General features: G+C 41.3%; 1 protein-coding gene across 6 annotated transcripts in view; it reads left to right on the top strand.

The window, feature by feature from the left end:
* Positions 1–15,771, top strand: part of ltbp1 (latent transforming growth factor beta binding protein 1) — a 79,302-nt gene that overhangs the window by 37,475 nt on the left and 26,056 nt on the right. For 4 of the 6 annotated variants that reach the window (XM_079386674.1, XM_079386670.1, XM_079386673.1 and 1 more), the window contains 4 exons: positions 8,447–8,506; positions 11,596–11,718; positions 14,068–14,235; positions 14,807–15,019. In XM_079386674.1, the coding sequence (XP_079242800.1) occupies positions 8,447–8,506; positions 11,596–11,718; positions 14,068–14,235; positions 14,807–15,019 (564 nt within the window). The remainder of the gene's footprint in view (positions 1–8,446; positions 8,507–11,595; positions 11,719–14,067; positions 14,236–14,806; positions 15,020–15,771) is intronic. The other 2 variants (XM_079386672.1, XM_079386671.1) reach the window with 1 other exon arrangement.

Below are 15,771 nucleotides of genomic sequence, written 5' to 3'. Positions count from 1 at the left end.
GTAACAAGATACCTACTGATGTGCATTCACGTTTATTTCATGCTATAACTAGTAAAGAGGAAGAAATTATCATTTAACATGCCACTTCAACTGAGGCACTACAGCAATCTGTCACAACACATTATAGAGCCACAAAATGGTATTTATTGTTGTAATTAAAAATTTCGAAGGCTTTAGACTTTTCACTGCGTGAGAACGATGCATGCCATAAGAGAGGATGGCTTGTCAGACATAGCAACAGTAACGAAGGGGGTGGAACTTTTTTGTGAATGGTTAATTGAGCATACACGTTCAAATATACTTTACTGAACCTGAGCGAGGATGGGCATGCTCTGCATGTGTGCACTACCTGTTTTTGGATCTTTGTTTTTGAGTGCTCAAATAACTCGCATATGCGCATACAAAAATCGTGTTGTGCGCCGACATCCTTGAACCAAAGCAGAATGTGGACAATAGAAGTACACTTTCCACTTTAACACAGACAAACATCTGTCTCATTTTCATGACCAAAAATACATGTCTCACTCTCACACATAAAAGGATCTTTCTCACACAGCCAAACATTTGTCACGTTTTCACAAAGAAAAATACCCATTTCTACCAACAAAAACAACAGCAGTCTCTTCATCATGTAGAAAATCGCTGGTTACGAACGTAACTGTGGTTCTATGACTAAGTGGAAGACCGCCAGAGGCAGTGCTGAAAGCACTATTGGAAAACTCCTCGTACTCACACAACCGAGAATCGAATGACAAGGTTGTCACCTCGTGACTCGTGATGTGCCTTGAACTATAATAACCCCTAAGCACGTCATTTCGATCTCTAAGATCATTCTCGCAATACCGAGTGACCAGAGACTCTGGCGGTCTTCCACTTAGTCATAGAACCACAGTTACATTCGTAATCAGCGTTCTATTTACTTTTGCTCCAGACCGCCAGAGGCAGTGCTGAAAGCACTAGTGGAAGACAAATACCTACGCAGTCACGAGGGATCCCCCTGCAAAGCATCCGGGCAGGCAGAAAGCACTGCAGCACACACTGCTGGCAAAGGAGTCACATTCAATCTGTAAAAATGTGAAAATGTACATGATGAGGCCCAGGTTGCTGCTGCACAAATTTCAGAGAGCGACACCCTTTTGAATGCTGCCCAAGATGTTGCCAAGGCACGTGTAGAGTGACAATGAAGATGAGGGAGCAGACTTTCCTGCAGACTCGTACGCATGTAAAATAACCTGTGTCACCCAGTTTGCCAGTCTCTGTTTAGAAAGAGCAGCACCTCTGCGCATATCACTAAAACAAACAAACAATTGGTCCGTTTTACGCCAGGCTTCTGTCTTATCGATGTAAGCCCTCAAGGACCTAACTGGACATAGCTCCAACCGTATGTCATCTTGATCTGGTGGCAATACAGCCAACACAATAGGTGTGTTCATAAAATGTGGAGACAAGATCTTGGGTAGAAACGCCGGATTAGGCCACGATGAGACACTACTAAAGTCAGCACTCCAGCGCAAACATTGGGCACTCACAGACAATGCATGGAGTTCACTTACATGCTTTGCTGTTGTAATTGCCAAGAGAAATGCAGTCTTGAATGACAGCCACTTAATGTCTGACTCCAAAATTGGCTCGAATGGGGGCTGACACAGGGAACTGAGCACCATACTCAAATCCCATGTCGGACTCCGGACCGGAGGACAAAGACGATTAGCTCCTTTCAAGAAAGCAACAATCAGCTGGTCGGACCCAAGTGAAGAAGCACCAAACTCGTACCGGTGAGCTGACAAGGCCGCCACATACACCTTAAGTGTAGATGCAGAACGTCAAGTTCCAAAAGATGTTGCAAGAAATCCAAAATGCATCCCACTGAAAACTGTAATGGATCAATATCACGGCTAGAACACCAATCACAGAATACCTTCCATTTACATGAATACAACTTGCGTGTAGACGCAGCACGTGCATTCAAAACAGTGTCCCTGGCCCTCTGTGAACACTCCAAGAGAGGCCCGGTGGGCCCAGAGGCCACACCCACAGTTTCAACCGGTCTGGCTGTGGGTGCCAAACTCTCCCTTCTAACTGACTCAATAGGTCTGGTCTGTTCGGCAGATGACAAGGTGGCCCTATTAACACTGAAAGAAGGGTCTGAAACCACGGCCTTGAAGGCCAATGAGGAGCCACTAACAGCAGACAGTGCCTGCAATCACGCACCCGACACAGAGTCTTCCAAATCAGTGGTAACGGGGGAAAAGCATATAAAATCACATCCGGCCAGTCGTGGGCTAACGCGTCCAGACCCGGAGATACTGGTTCGTCCATCAGGGAAAACCAACAAGGACAGTGAGACGTGTGACTCTCTGCAAACACATCCACCGCAGCGGTCCCATATGTTCTCCGTATCATCTGCACGACGTCTGAATGTAGACTCCAATCTCCCTGTGACACCCTGCCAAGAGAGAGAGCATCTGCAGCATGATTGAGTCGTCTTGGTAAGTATGCTGCCTGGATGGAAAGCAGATTAGTCTGCACCCAAATGAGTAGATTGTGAGCTACCCGAAGCGCTTTCTGTGACCTTGTGCCTCCCTGATGATTGATATAAAAAACGGCCACTCTGTTGTCCGTGCGCACCAAGACATGTTTTCCCCTGAGAACAGTCTGAAAATGCAAAAAGGTAAGGAACACCACTGTCAGTTCCAAAATATTTATGTGCGCTGTGCGCAGAGCCTCTCTCCAGGTGTCATTCACTCCCCTCCTGCGCCATAAAACCACCCCCCCCCAGCCGAGAAGACTGCCATCCATCCTTATGACCTCCCAGCGTGCAGGTGGAGGTCCTAATAGAACTCCTGTGGGGAGAAACTGCTGCGGTGACCAAGGTGCTAGGGCTTGCATGCAGCGACGTGTGACTCTGATCTTTGTGTGTTTGTCTTGTATCAGACACAGGCGTTTTGGATGAGCCAGCGCTGGAATGGCCTGAGCCACATTAGCCCAAGTGGTACTACTGCTGTTGCTGCTGTGAGCTTCCCCAAAAGTCTCAAGAGAGCCACATAACGCTGAGCGTGATCCACCCAAAGCCTCTTCATAGCTCCCAGAATTGACCCTATTCTCTCTGAAGTCGGACAAACCGACATTGTGACAGAGTTTAGAGCGAGGCCTATGTAACTGGTTGACTGTGTCGGAACAAGCTTGCATTTGTCCCAGTTCACAGTGATCCCCAAAGCTGTGATGTATTCCAGCAGGTGACGAGCTTGATCCATTACTTGCTGGGGTGATGCTGCACAGACAAGCCAGTCGTCCAGGTACGGTAACACCCTCATGCCAGTCCTCTGGAGTGGTTCCAGTGCTGCCTGAATGAACTTTGAAAAAACTCCAAAAGCCAGAAAGGCCAAAGAAAGTGCCAAAGCCAGGCAAAAAGGAAAAACCTTGAACTGAAATATTTGACCCCCTATGGCAAATCGAAAGAACTGCCTGTGCTCTGGTGCAATCGGAATATGAAAATAGGTGTCCTTTAAGTCTATTGTCACAAAACAATCTTGCGGCATGATGGCCTGCAACACATCTGTTGTGCATAACATTCTGAGCGACAGAAACTTGAGAAAATGATAGGGTGAAAGATACCCGCCGTCTTTCTTTGTGACCAGAAAATAAATTGAAAAAAATCCCCCCGGATGAACTTGGGGATCGACCTGTTCTATCGCACCTTTGCGCAACAACACCTGAACTTCGTGTGTAAGTGCCTGTGCCTGACGTGGATCGTGAACTATTGTCTGTCTCACGCCGGTGTGAACAGGAGGTCGACAGAGAAACTGTATACGGTATCCTTGAAAGGATAGTCAAGAGCCACTGATTTGTTGTTATTGATCTCCAATGATTCAATTGGCTTTCCGTGAAACAGCCCACTGTCGACATGTGTGCGTCAACGCTCCCGTAAACGCTTTTCTGTAGAGGTGGGGGGTGGGGGGGGCGCTGGGGACCTGGGGGTCGGATGTGAGACTGATGTCCACGCGGTTGATTCCCTCCACGACTGGGAGGTGGAGGAGGTGGTGGTGGAGTTGTCCGAGAGTTCCGGTGGTGGAAATGTTGAGAAGATCTATAAGTGGGTCTTACACCAACATTGTGAAAACGAGTACCAGAGGCTGCTAGAGGAGGTCTGGGTCCTGAGGCAATCCCCACATGATGGGAGTGAGTTTCAGAGGCTGACACACGCTGGTCCAAGGCTTCCTGTGCAGCTGCTCCAAAAATTTGACCAGGTACTAACAGCAATCTCCGCGAATTGTTCCTACATGCCTCCGGCAAGGAGGACTAGGCCAACCAAACTTGCCGTCGAGCTTGTACAAGAGGTACCTAAAGCTGTTCCACAGTGATTGGCAATGACACCCATGGTCTGCAATGTAAGTTCAGATAAGTCTGCCACTAATGGGTCAGATGAAGTTTCTCTCAGAAAGGAGTGTAAAGCCCCACAAGCATGTGTGCCAAAGAATTAGAAACACGGCCAAGGCTCGCTGTAGCAATGTATGCATGAGACAGTAACTCATCAGTGCGTCTACACTCAACATTGGGGCAGCGTACATTCTTACAAAGCGCCTCATCGGGAGATACAATAAGCGCTGCCACACTAGATTCTATAGGTGGCATGCTACCAAGTCCTATGGTCTCTGGGTCTTGCATTACAGCCAGTGTGTGGGCTAACTGATCTGGACGTGTAGCCTTTGTTGAATTTTGTAATGCAGACACCAATACAGATGTAAAGTCATTGCACTGAGGCATTGTAATTGATGTTCTCTGTGCACAATGTAGAAAAATATTCTTGGAGCCCACCGCTGGTTGAGGGGGATCTAGATTGATGCGTACAAGCATAGATTTTAACGTTCCTTCCAGGGATGCAACAACTGAAGATGACCCACCTGACTTTTCAGACATGGTCTCACTGCCAGAGTGCTGTGATGGATCTGCAGGCAGGTTTTCCTCAGCACCCGAAGTAACACCTGGAATGGTTTCAAAAAGTGAGTCAGTGGCAGCCACTGACATCACATCCAAATCCTGTCCTGTATGTATTGTTGGTGAGGATGTCATACATAACTCAGGCTGAACATTCTCTCGTACATCTGCTTTAGGCTGAGCTTTAGCCAGAAGTGGCAATAACAACTCTACTGCAGATGACAGCTGATCAACTTTACGTGCTAAATCAGAAGATTTAGTTTTCTTAGTCTTCTTTTCACCTTGAGATGCTTGTTTGCGCTTATGATCAGCTATGGTGATATTGTATGAAATTAACAAACTATCCGAAGCAGATTCCAAACCCGGCAGATGAGCGTGATGCACGGCGAGTGGCATAATGGAGCATTCTGGGCACGGGTCAGTCAGTGCCTCTCTAAGATGATCCATACCAAGCCAAGCAGGACATTGGCGATGTCCATCCATGAAATCCATTGCATTAGGTCACGTAGAACATTGAAGGTCATCCATGTTAAATCGATACTCATCCTAAAGTCGATAAATCCGGCACACGTTAATGATTCACACCGTGATCAGGCGCATATACGCTCTCAGTCGAGGCAACCAGGGCTTCCGTGTGTGTCGTCACAGAGGCATTCAAACTTGCCGGCATCCAGCAGAATGAGGCCTCTTGCGTGATGTAATGCACACGATCGCTGTGATGCGTGTAAATCCAACAATCCGTATAATTAGCGATGTAAACAAGACAAAACAAAACAGCTTGTGATATGTCCTGAAGATCTCTTCAGCAGCAAGCTGCACAAAATATCGCCACGATACGTTCAAATTAACAAGCGAGAATGAGAAAGAGATCGAAATGTCGTGCTTAGGGGTTATTATAGTTCAAGGGATGTCACGAGTCACGAGGTGACAACTTTGCCATTCGATTCTCGGTCAACCGTGGATACGAGAGAAGTTTTCCACTAATGCTGTCAGCACTGCCTCTGGCGGGCTGGAGCGAAAGGAAATAGGACATCTACCTCATTTTCATGAGTAAAAACACCTGTCTCACCTTCATACCCTCTCTTTCTTTCAAACATCTGTTTTACCTTACCACACAAACATCTGTCTCTCCCTCACACACAAACACAAGCATATGTCTTAAATTTTCACTTTTAGTCTGTTAATTGAAAAACCAGAACGAATGAAACAAACTATTGTAGGATCAGAGTGAGACACACGTTAAAAATTAGTATGTCTGGGCCTTTTTTGAGATGAAACACTTGCAGAATGATTGTTCACAGTATTCCACGGTAGTGCGGTCTGAAAAGAGCGGGAAAGCAATGATTCATCAAGAGGCCTAGCCTTGATTTCTCACTAACTAAAAGAGACTACGAGGAGTTCTTTTGAAAACCATTTGATGTCAAACCTCCAAGTTGCTGTGACTCAACAGACACATGGTCCTAACATCACAGCGAGAACGAGAGGGAAGGGATGCATTCCATAGAGAAAAGGCAAGTGCGTAATGAGTGGGCAAAGGAGAGAGAAAGCTGTAAAGTATTTGGTTACACGTGCTATGTTGAACTTACTGACATGCTGACTCACCTGGCACACACTCCAGCCTTAGTAATGGTCCCTCACATATATACACACACACACACACACACACACATATTTACTCATGCAGTCGTGATTCCTCCATGCTTAGTCACATCTCTGAAGTCAGTCCCTACAGAAAACTGTTAGCGTACCACCCCTCTCGCTCTCTTTCTCTTTGCACTATGTCTGTAAATGTTTCTGAAATTCTCTGCCCATATATGGGCATCACTGCATTCTGTGCATTCTCAGACATAACACTGATTTAAATCTTATGGACGTCACCAAAACAAACATTCATGAGTTTCTAAAATATTTAAGGATTGTTGTTTCAATCTTCAAATGTCAATTAAAATGTTATTCCATTTCTTGAAAAGTGTGTTTTTTTTTTCATCTGACACTTTGTCATTTCATTTTCATGTAGATGTTTAGTCCATTTTGAAGGCACAAAGATTCAATATAGCCATGAGAAGTGTGAAGTTGATGTTATATTACCGTTGTCTCTGAGCTCTGTTCGCAGCAGCTGTAGGCAAGCACTTACGAGGACATCAGCTGGCACCAAACGGAAATAGAAGTAACACGGCAGTAACTGAACACAAGTGCTGGGGTAATGAAGATGTAAACAAGTCTGGAGTTCAGCCCCCGTTATTTCTGAAGCAGGCTCAAAATATGACCCCTGGAAGTGCAGATGCCATTCTGTTCTCTTCCAAATGAGTCATTCTGTCTCACTCACTCTATGTTCTATTTATGTAATTTATTACAGTCATTACCCATGAGAATGAGAGGGAAGTAAACCCTGTTCCTGTTACGAGTTCCCAGTTGCAAGGCCTCCCCTGAAACAAGAAACACCTCTACAGAACTGTGTACAGCCTTCTTATCTTTTTTTAATCTATGAGCTCAGAGACAATGGTGTGTTTCACAACACAATATATAGAGTGATTTTTTTAAAAAAATGTATTAAAATAGAAAACGGTTTTTTTAATTTTTACAATATTTCACAATATTACTGTAAATAAATGCAACCATGGTGAGCATAAGAGACTTCTTTGAGAAACAAAAAAAATATTACCCGTCCCAATCTTAGGTAATTTAATATTAATTATTTTATATTATTTTATACAGACAAATCAGATACAAATTGGACCAGCATCCAAAAAAATAACACATGACATATGCTATCACTTCCCAATGAATCTGGTGGCATTTTCTTGAATATTGGTAGGCAAGATGGTTTTGTACCCTTCCAAATTCATTCTGCTAGTGCCATCATACATTAAGTCATCAGTAAAGTTGAGAGGGCCTGGTCCAGAGGCAGCCATGCATGCCCATGCCATGACACCACCTCCACCATGCTTTACAGATGAGGCTGTATGCTTGAGATCATTGCAGTTCCCTTTTTTTCTCCACATTTTTGCTTTCCCATCACTTAGATAAAGGTTCATCTTTGTCTCATCGGTCCATAAATGAATGGGGATGAAACTCTAAAAGTGCTGAACTTCTTAGCTGGTAAAACATCTATGTGTTGAATCACCCAATAATAAAATGTGACCTTCTGTAGTTTTGTCTCATATTCATCTTTTAATCATGTTTGTAAATGTCTTGACTCCACAGCCAACAGAGCAATTTTGTCTTTACAGTTCCAATACTTTTGGAGGGCACTGTGTGTGTGTATATATATATATATATATATATATATGTATATGTATATGTATCTATGTATGTATCATTACAAATGATTGTAATAGTTGCAGTGGACTTAAAATAGCACTTAAAGCTTAACATTTTGGTAAGTCTAGATTTTTTGTGTTCTAGCTACACCAAGGGTTTTCTTAAATTTGCTGTTGGAGAATTCTTGTCTTTAGAGCTGTATCTAAATGTGCTGTTTTTTTTGTCCTCCTTCTCTCTCTTTTCTCCATAGCGATTCCTTTGATTGAATGTCCTCAAGGCTATAAGAGGCTGAATGGCACTCGCTGTATCGGTAAGAACCACGGCTTGTTTCTGCTTATATTTCTTTATTTCTCATACATGCATATGTTTATCTAGTTTTTATTTGTTCTTGTAGTGGACGTGTGTATGTTTTTTGTGCTACATTTTTGCGTGTTTGTGTAGTTATGCATCGATTGTGATGATTTTTGATCAGATGCATGAGTAAATGTGTCATTGTCACATATTTACTTATAATTCAGTTCACCCCCCACTGGCCTTTGCATGTCACAACTGGCCACATGCAACATATACTGTTCCTTTTATTACATTGCCATTTTAAAACAGTGTCCCAGATCTATCACAGAGAAGACTTTCTTTCACCGTTACGAGGAGAGACAGGTGGCATCTTTGATAGATCTTTTTAATCTATGTTGAAGCTTGATGTAATAGCAAGAGATCCAACACATCAGGGCCAGCAACCAGAAAGACTTCAGGGCTTTTCCTCAGCCTGAGTAAAAATTAAGTAACGCTCATGCTGTCACGTACTGTTAATGTATGCCTTGGCAATGTAAACTCTCTTGTTTAGCATGCTAATAAGACAGCTTTGTTTTAAAATGTATATTTTAAAATGTAATTTTTTTTTCTGTAATGGCAATGCTAAATTTTCAGTCTTCACTGTCACATGATCCTTCAGAAATCATTCTAATATGCTAATTCTTTGCTCAAGAAAGATATATTATTATCAATGTTGAAAAGAGTTGTGCTGCTAAGTATTTTTGTGGAATCCAAAATAGGATTCGTTGAATATAAAGCTTAAAAAACAGCATTTATTTGAAACAGAATTTACTTATAACATTATAAAAATCCTTTCTGACACCTTTGATCAGTCTCTATGAAACCAAGCTTTTGAGCATTATTGTTTTTTGTGTGTGTTTTTATTGCGGTCTATGCATCCATATTATTCTATCAAGGCTTTGCAACCTTTGGTACCTATTTGTCTTTCTGTCTCTATTTCTCCACACACCTCCAGCCAAACACATCTGCTGTTAGCAGCCACCAACAGCCACCTCAGTCTGCCAAACCCAGAGCTGAACTACAGCTAAAAGTGAAGCAGGCTGTGTTAAGGGGAAGTGCCCAGCGTGTGTCCTGGCCGCAGGCACTCTGGGTTAGGAGAGACAGGCGTTTGGAGGCTGGTAGATCTGGGCAAAATTGAGACATACATAGAAATGCATAAAAAATACTAGCAATAAGAAGTTATTTAATCTCCAGTAAACTATGAAATAAGCCAAAAATAGCTTTTATGTTAGTGGTTGTCATTATTAATAAAGCTTAAAAGTTATTTTTGTTTATGGTCTGCAAAAGTAGTAGTAGCCCTCTCTACCTATTTCTCAAAAGTACTATTGAATTTTGAAGGTTTAGTGCTCCTTTAATTTCTTCACAGCATTAGCATGAGGCGTGAGGAGGCATGTAGAACATACCCCGTTTTGATGATTAAAATGTATCTTAGATTTAATAAACATGCCTCAAAGCACTAAGGGGGTTACTTTACCTCCATATCTTAATAAATATTTCAGCATGGGCTGTTCTCTGAGGCTAGTTTACAGCACTTCTTAGCACTCAGAGTGCCGTTAAGTTTGAACTTAATCACTGTCCTGATAACACGGCCTGAGGGTCCCACTAAACCTTTGACGCTTTCCTGCGTCAGGCCAGAGTTTTACTGCGTAAGTGGACGTGTCTCCTGTGGTTTGGGTGTTCTGCCAGGCTCTGATGCTCCCACTTCTCTCTTCCTGTCATTAGTCATTTTGCTGTCCTCATTGGCAGGTTTATGCTTTCATAAACATGTCTGACAGAGAATAATCAGCCTTGTCTCCTTACTTTTTAATCATTAAACTTATGTTCAAGATACTTTAACTGTTTCTTATTGTTTTCACTTATAATTTTTTTTACTTTTTTCTGTATAAATTATTTTGCATATATTTTTTGTATATTATGTTTCGTAAGTGTAATCATTGTGTCACTTTTTGCAACTAAGCGAAAATAGTTTAGCAATCTTTACAATAAGGTCCCGTTAGTTAACATTAATGTGTTAACTAACAATGAGCAATACATTTTTTACAGTATTTGTTCATCTTAGTTAATAAAAATACAGCTGTTCATTGTTAGTTCATGGTACATTAAATAATATGTTATATAATACATGCTAAAATCTGTTAGTAATTGTGTAAATTAACATTAATTATAATAAATGCTTTAGAAGTATTATTCATTGTTAGCTCATGCTTATGTTGTTGTTGTTAATATTGACAAATGGAACATTATTTAGTGTTGCCACAATAAACATATCTTAATAAGCATAATCTAAATAAGCATAATTTACATAGAAATGAGAAAAAATTATACTCATTGTGTAGCACTATATCAGCACATGTAGTGCCTTGTTAACCTGGTTTGTGGGTAGTTAGTGAATAAGATGCAGGTCGCTGAAATAATGTGTGCAAAAGTGGTTTAGATGTTGTAAATTCACCTCTTAGGAGATCTTTAAGAATATGCTGCCATGCAGATTCTTTACTTGTATTTTGTATAGAGATGTGGGGTTTTAATGGTGACATTATGATGTCATGGCTTTGAGTGACAGCTCCTCTGGGCCCGTCTGTGTTCTGGTGCAGATGTTTGGATGCTTGAGGGATTGAGTGTATGCCCTCTCTCCATGAGCATCACTGTCATCATGAACACATTAGCATTGCATTAGGAAATGTGTTGGATCTGTGTCCCACTCTAAGTAACTGGGAATGATGACTGCCCACGCCCTTAACTTGCACTCAATGGCCTCTTGGAGGGATATTAGTGTGCTCTCTCTCTCTCTCTCTCTCTCTGTGTGTGTGTGTATTCCTTTTCTGACAGATTCTTATAGAGATGGTGGACCACACCATATGGGTTTGCATTATCTGTGGAAAAAATCACATGCATTCTTTGTGCCTGTGCATGCACATATACTGCTAAAAGTGATTTTATTTATTAATTTTAAATTAATTTAATTTTTTTTTTTAATTCTTGTTTTGACTTGAATATTCCTTCAAAATATCTAATTTTGTGTTCCACAAAATAAATATGAGAGTTCCTTATGCCTGTTATTATCCTCAGATATTGATGAGTGCCAGATTCAAGGAGTTTGTCCCAATGGAAACTGCATAAACACCATGGGAAGCTACAGATGTATCTGCAACCCAGGCTTTGTTCCTGATCCCTCCCTGACCACCTGCTTCCGTAAGTTCTCTTCTCTTCTCTTCTCTTCTCTTCTCTTCTCTTCTCTTCTCTTCTCTTCTCTTCTCTTCTCTTCTCTTCTCTTCTCTTCTCTTCTCTTCTCTTCTCTTCTCTTCTCTTCTCTTCTCTTCTCTTCTCTTCTCTTCTCTTCTCAAATCCAGTGTACCTTGGGTGGCTGATGTCTTTGGCATGTCCATGCTGTCACCATGTTTACCTACTCAGATATATCTACAAATGTAAATGGATTCAGTGCAGCTAATCACTTCAGCTTATAGCAGTAAGACTTGCAGATTAATCTAGCTAGCAGCATGATTTAACATGGCTTCTAACACTAACCGAGGCTGTCACGTGAGCGGAGGGTTCTCTGCTGTTCAGGCATGAACATGTAACAGTAAGGCTGAAATGTGCTGGCATCATTCGTGCAATCGGTCAATGGGGCACAAATACACTCAAGCTTTCTCTATGATTTAATGAGGTAACCTAAGTGTGCTGTCTGTGTTATTGTGATAAATATGGTGGCTGATCCTTCTCCTGGAAACCAGCGCTTGCCAAATTACACCTCTGGAACGCCGTCATGTCCTTTTGTTCAGAGAAGATCTGAGAGTTCTTTTAATCCTCTTTTTAGCCTTCAGTTTTTTGCTCATGTATACAGTTTGTTTTGGCTGGCAGTATAAGGTCTGTCAACACAAATCTGCTGTTATCTACTATATGAAAATGTTGAACTGTACATCTCTATAGAAAAAAAAAAACTTGGCTTGGAATTGGCTCTTTATTAAAGTGAGAAGTTAATATGCGAGAAAGCACATTGACAGTTCTTTAATGCTGTATATCAACATATTTACCTGAAGGCACTGATCCATATTGTCACATTAGACAAAGTGTCAAAAAAGAAAGTGTCTTACTGTATTTGAATGATTTAACATTGGGTCTCATTCACTAATAAGTAAACATATAACAACATCCAAATCCTATATGTGACCCTGGACCACAGTCATATAAAGGTAAATTTTTCGAAATCGAGATTTATACATGTTCCGAAAGCTGAATAAATAAGCTTTCCATTGATGTATGGTTTGTTAGGATAGGACATGATTTGGCCGAGATACAACTATTTGAAAATCTGGAATTTGAGGATGCAAAAAAATATTGAGAAAGTACATACATTCAAAATATTGACAAAAATCGCCTTTAAAACTGTCCAAATTAAATTCTTAGCAATGCATGTTGCTAATCAAAAGTTAAGTTTTAATATATTTACAGTATGGTAGGAAATTTCCAAAATATCTTCATGGAACATGATCTTTACTTAATATCCTAATGACTTTTGGCATAAAAGAAAAATCGATAATTTTGACCCAAACAATGTATTTTTGGCTATTGCTACAAATATACCTGTGCTACTTAAGACTGGTTTTGTGGTCCAGGGTCACATATAGAAAAAGATATATAGAAATATATGTATATTATCATTCAAACATTTGGGGTCTGTAAGATTTTTAAATGTTTATGCTCACCAAGGCTACATTTACTGTATTTAATCAGAAATATGGTAAAACTGTAATTTACTATTTTAAATAATTGTTTTCCATGTTAATGTATCCTAAAGTGTATTTTATTTCTGTGATGGCAAGCAAATTTTTCAGCAGCTATTACTCCAGTCTAAAGTGTCATATCATTCTTCAGAAATCATTCTAATATGCTAATTTGGTGCTCAAGAAAAAAAATTATATTAACATGAATGTTAAAAACAGTTGTGCCACTTAATGTGTCTTAATATTTGTGAAATCCATGATACAATTTTTCATGACTATTGCTGAATAGAATGTTCAAAAGATATATTTCAAAAATATTTTTTGTAGTAATGTAAAAATCTCAATCAAAAAGTCACTTTTGATCAAATTAATCTGTTTTTGCTGTACAAAAAAAAATTAATCTTACTGACCCCACACTTCTGAACAGTCATATTTATATACAGTATACATATATATATTTAATAAGGTATCTGACAATAAGTACTAACATCGTTTATATCCCTTTCTCACATGCTTTCTGCTTAACTGACCTCTTTGCACTTAGTTGTATTCTTGTCCCGTGTTCTTGTCTATCTTGCGTTGAAAACAATATCACTTTTTTCATGCACAGTCTCTGTCATGCTTTTCCCTACACTCTGTTTTAATGTGGTTATAGAGGCAGTTGTTCTTTTGTTATGGCATTGTAGTCATGCATAGATGGAACACAAGGTGAAGGGAATCTCTTTTCTCTTCTGTTGTTCTTTCTTTCTCTTCCATGTTTGTGTCATACACCGTGCACACTCCTCCCCTCCATCCTTCCTTCCATCTCCATGGTAACCAGCCGAAACACCTGCTCTTCGCGAGGAGAAAGGTGCTTGCTTCCGATTGGTCAGTTCGGGGAAGCAGTGCTTGCACCCTGTGTCCACACAGCTGAGTAAACAGTTATGCTGTTGTAGTGTGGGCAAGGCCTGGGGTCCTCATTGTGACCGCTGCCCCCTACCTGGGACAGGTAAGCTACCTGAGACACCCCCTGTCGGACCCACCTGTTCTATTGGTATCATTCCCTGTCCTCCACTTCAATGTGGTTTGCATGTGTGTTCCACAGCTCGGCTATTTAGATGCTTTTACACGCCATCACTCTGTTTTTGTTAGTTCTGCTGTAGAATTTTGCATATTCATACACACTTCTTTCCTTACATTTGTATTTGCCTTCCCGTGAGGCCTGCAAAATTTGTTGATTGTTGCCTTTTGTGCTCTTTTGTTAGTGATTTTGTTAGGGATTTTAATCAATTAAATTAAAACAGACCGTCAGATAGATAGATAATGGATAGATGGATAGAAAGATAGATTAGATCGACAGACTGACGGACAGATAGATGGATGGATGGATGGATGGATGGATGGACAAACGGATGGATGGATAGAGAGACAGACGGATAGATGGATGGATGGGTGGATGGATGGATGGATGGATGGGTGGATAGAGGGACGGACGGACGGACAGATAGATAGATAGGTAGGTAGGCAGGTAGGTTTATGTGTGTGAATATGTTGTTGAGAATTTTTTCCTTCTCTCATAGCTGCGTTTAAAGAAATCTGTCCTGGAGGAATGGGTTATCATGTCACCACACCATACATTTACAAGCCCAAACCTCCTGGACACAGCCAGACAGACGGTCATGGGCAGAGCAAGCCCACCATCAGACACCAAGCGCCTGTGGATCCTCCTATGCCCTTCCCCACCCTACAGCAGCCCGTGGAAGCTCTCAGCATCACAGAGAGGCAGCTACCTGGTGAGTCACACAGGACAGAAACTGTGAATGGCTTGAAGCTGCTCTATTTATCCAACAGTCTGAATTACCTCTGTGAATATACAGACATTGTGTTTTGTTTGTTTTATTTGCCTCATGCTGGACATTACAAACATGTGATAAGAAAACCTGCCAGATTTGGGTTTGGGATGCAAAGTTTATTTACATGATGGTCTGCCTGGATGCATTTTATGGAGGAGAGACACATACACACAATAACTACACCAGCAAGAACTCTTTCACCCACTTCCCTGTCCTTCTTTCCTTCGCTTTTAAATGTCATCACATGCATGCTTGGCACCAGGCAATGGAATGAGACTTGGCACCGGTCTGGAGAAGACTGAGATCCAAAATTTAGCCGAGCTTCTGTTGTTTCTATAGAAAGTGAACACAGGACTCTTCTCTCTTTGGCAGAGACAGAGAGTCATTAGTATTGCTTCCACCTTGCAAAACCAATGTCAAAGCTGATGAAGGATTCCAGAAGATCAGTGCATCGCATCATATTTTCTCCTTTCACTACTCTCACACAAAATGAACTGCACAGATTTTTATAGCCTCTCTGCAAAAGCAGCCCATAAAAGCATTGCACAGCTGAAAAGTGTGGTGGAGGTGGGCCAGGTTCCCGAGAGAAAGTATTTGTCCTTGGGCTTTAATAAGTTTTGTCCTGTTGCTGGGAGACCGTGTTTCAAAGTTGCTCTGGAACTAAAATTGGTCCACTGAAGTTCACCCTTTAA

Source organism: Barbus barbus (genome assembly GCF_936440315.1).
Source record: "Barbus barbus genome assembly, chromosome: 30".
Classification (NCBI taxonomy): Eukaryota; Metazoa; Chordata; class Actinopteri; order Cypriniformes; family Cyprinidae; genus Barbus; species Barbus barbus.
Note: the sequence above shows the minus strand (reverse complement) of the source record. Positions and strands in the feature narration are given on the sequence as shown.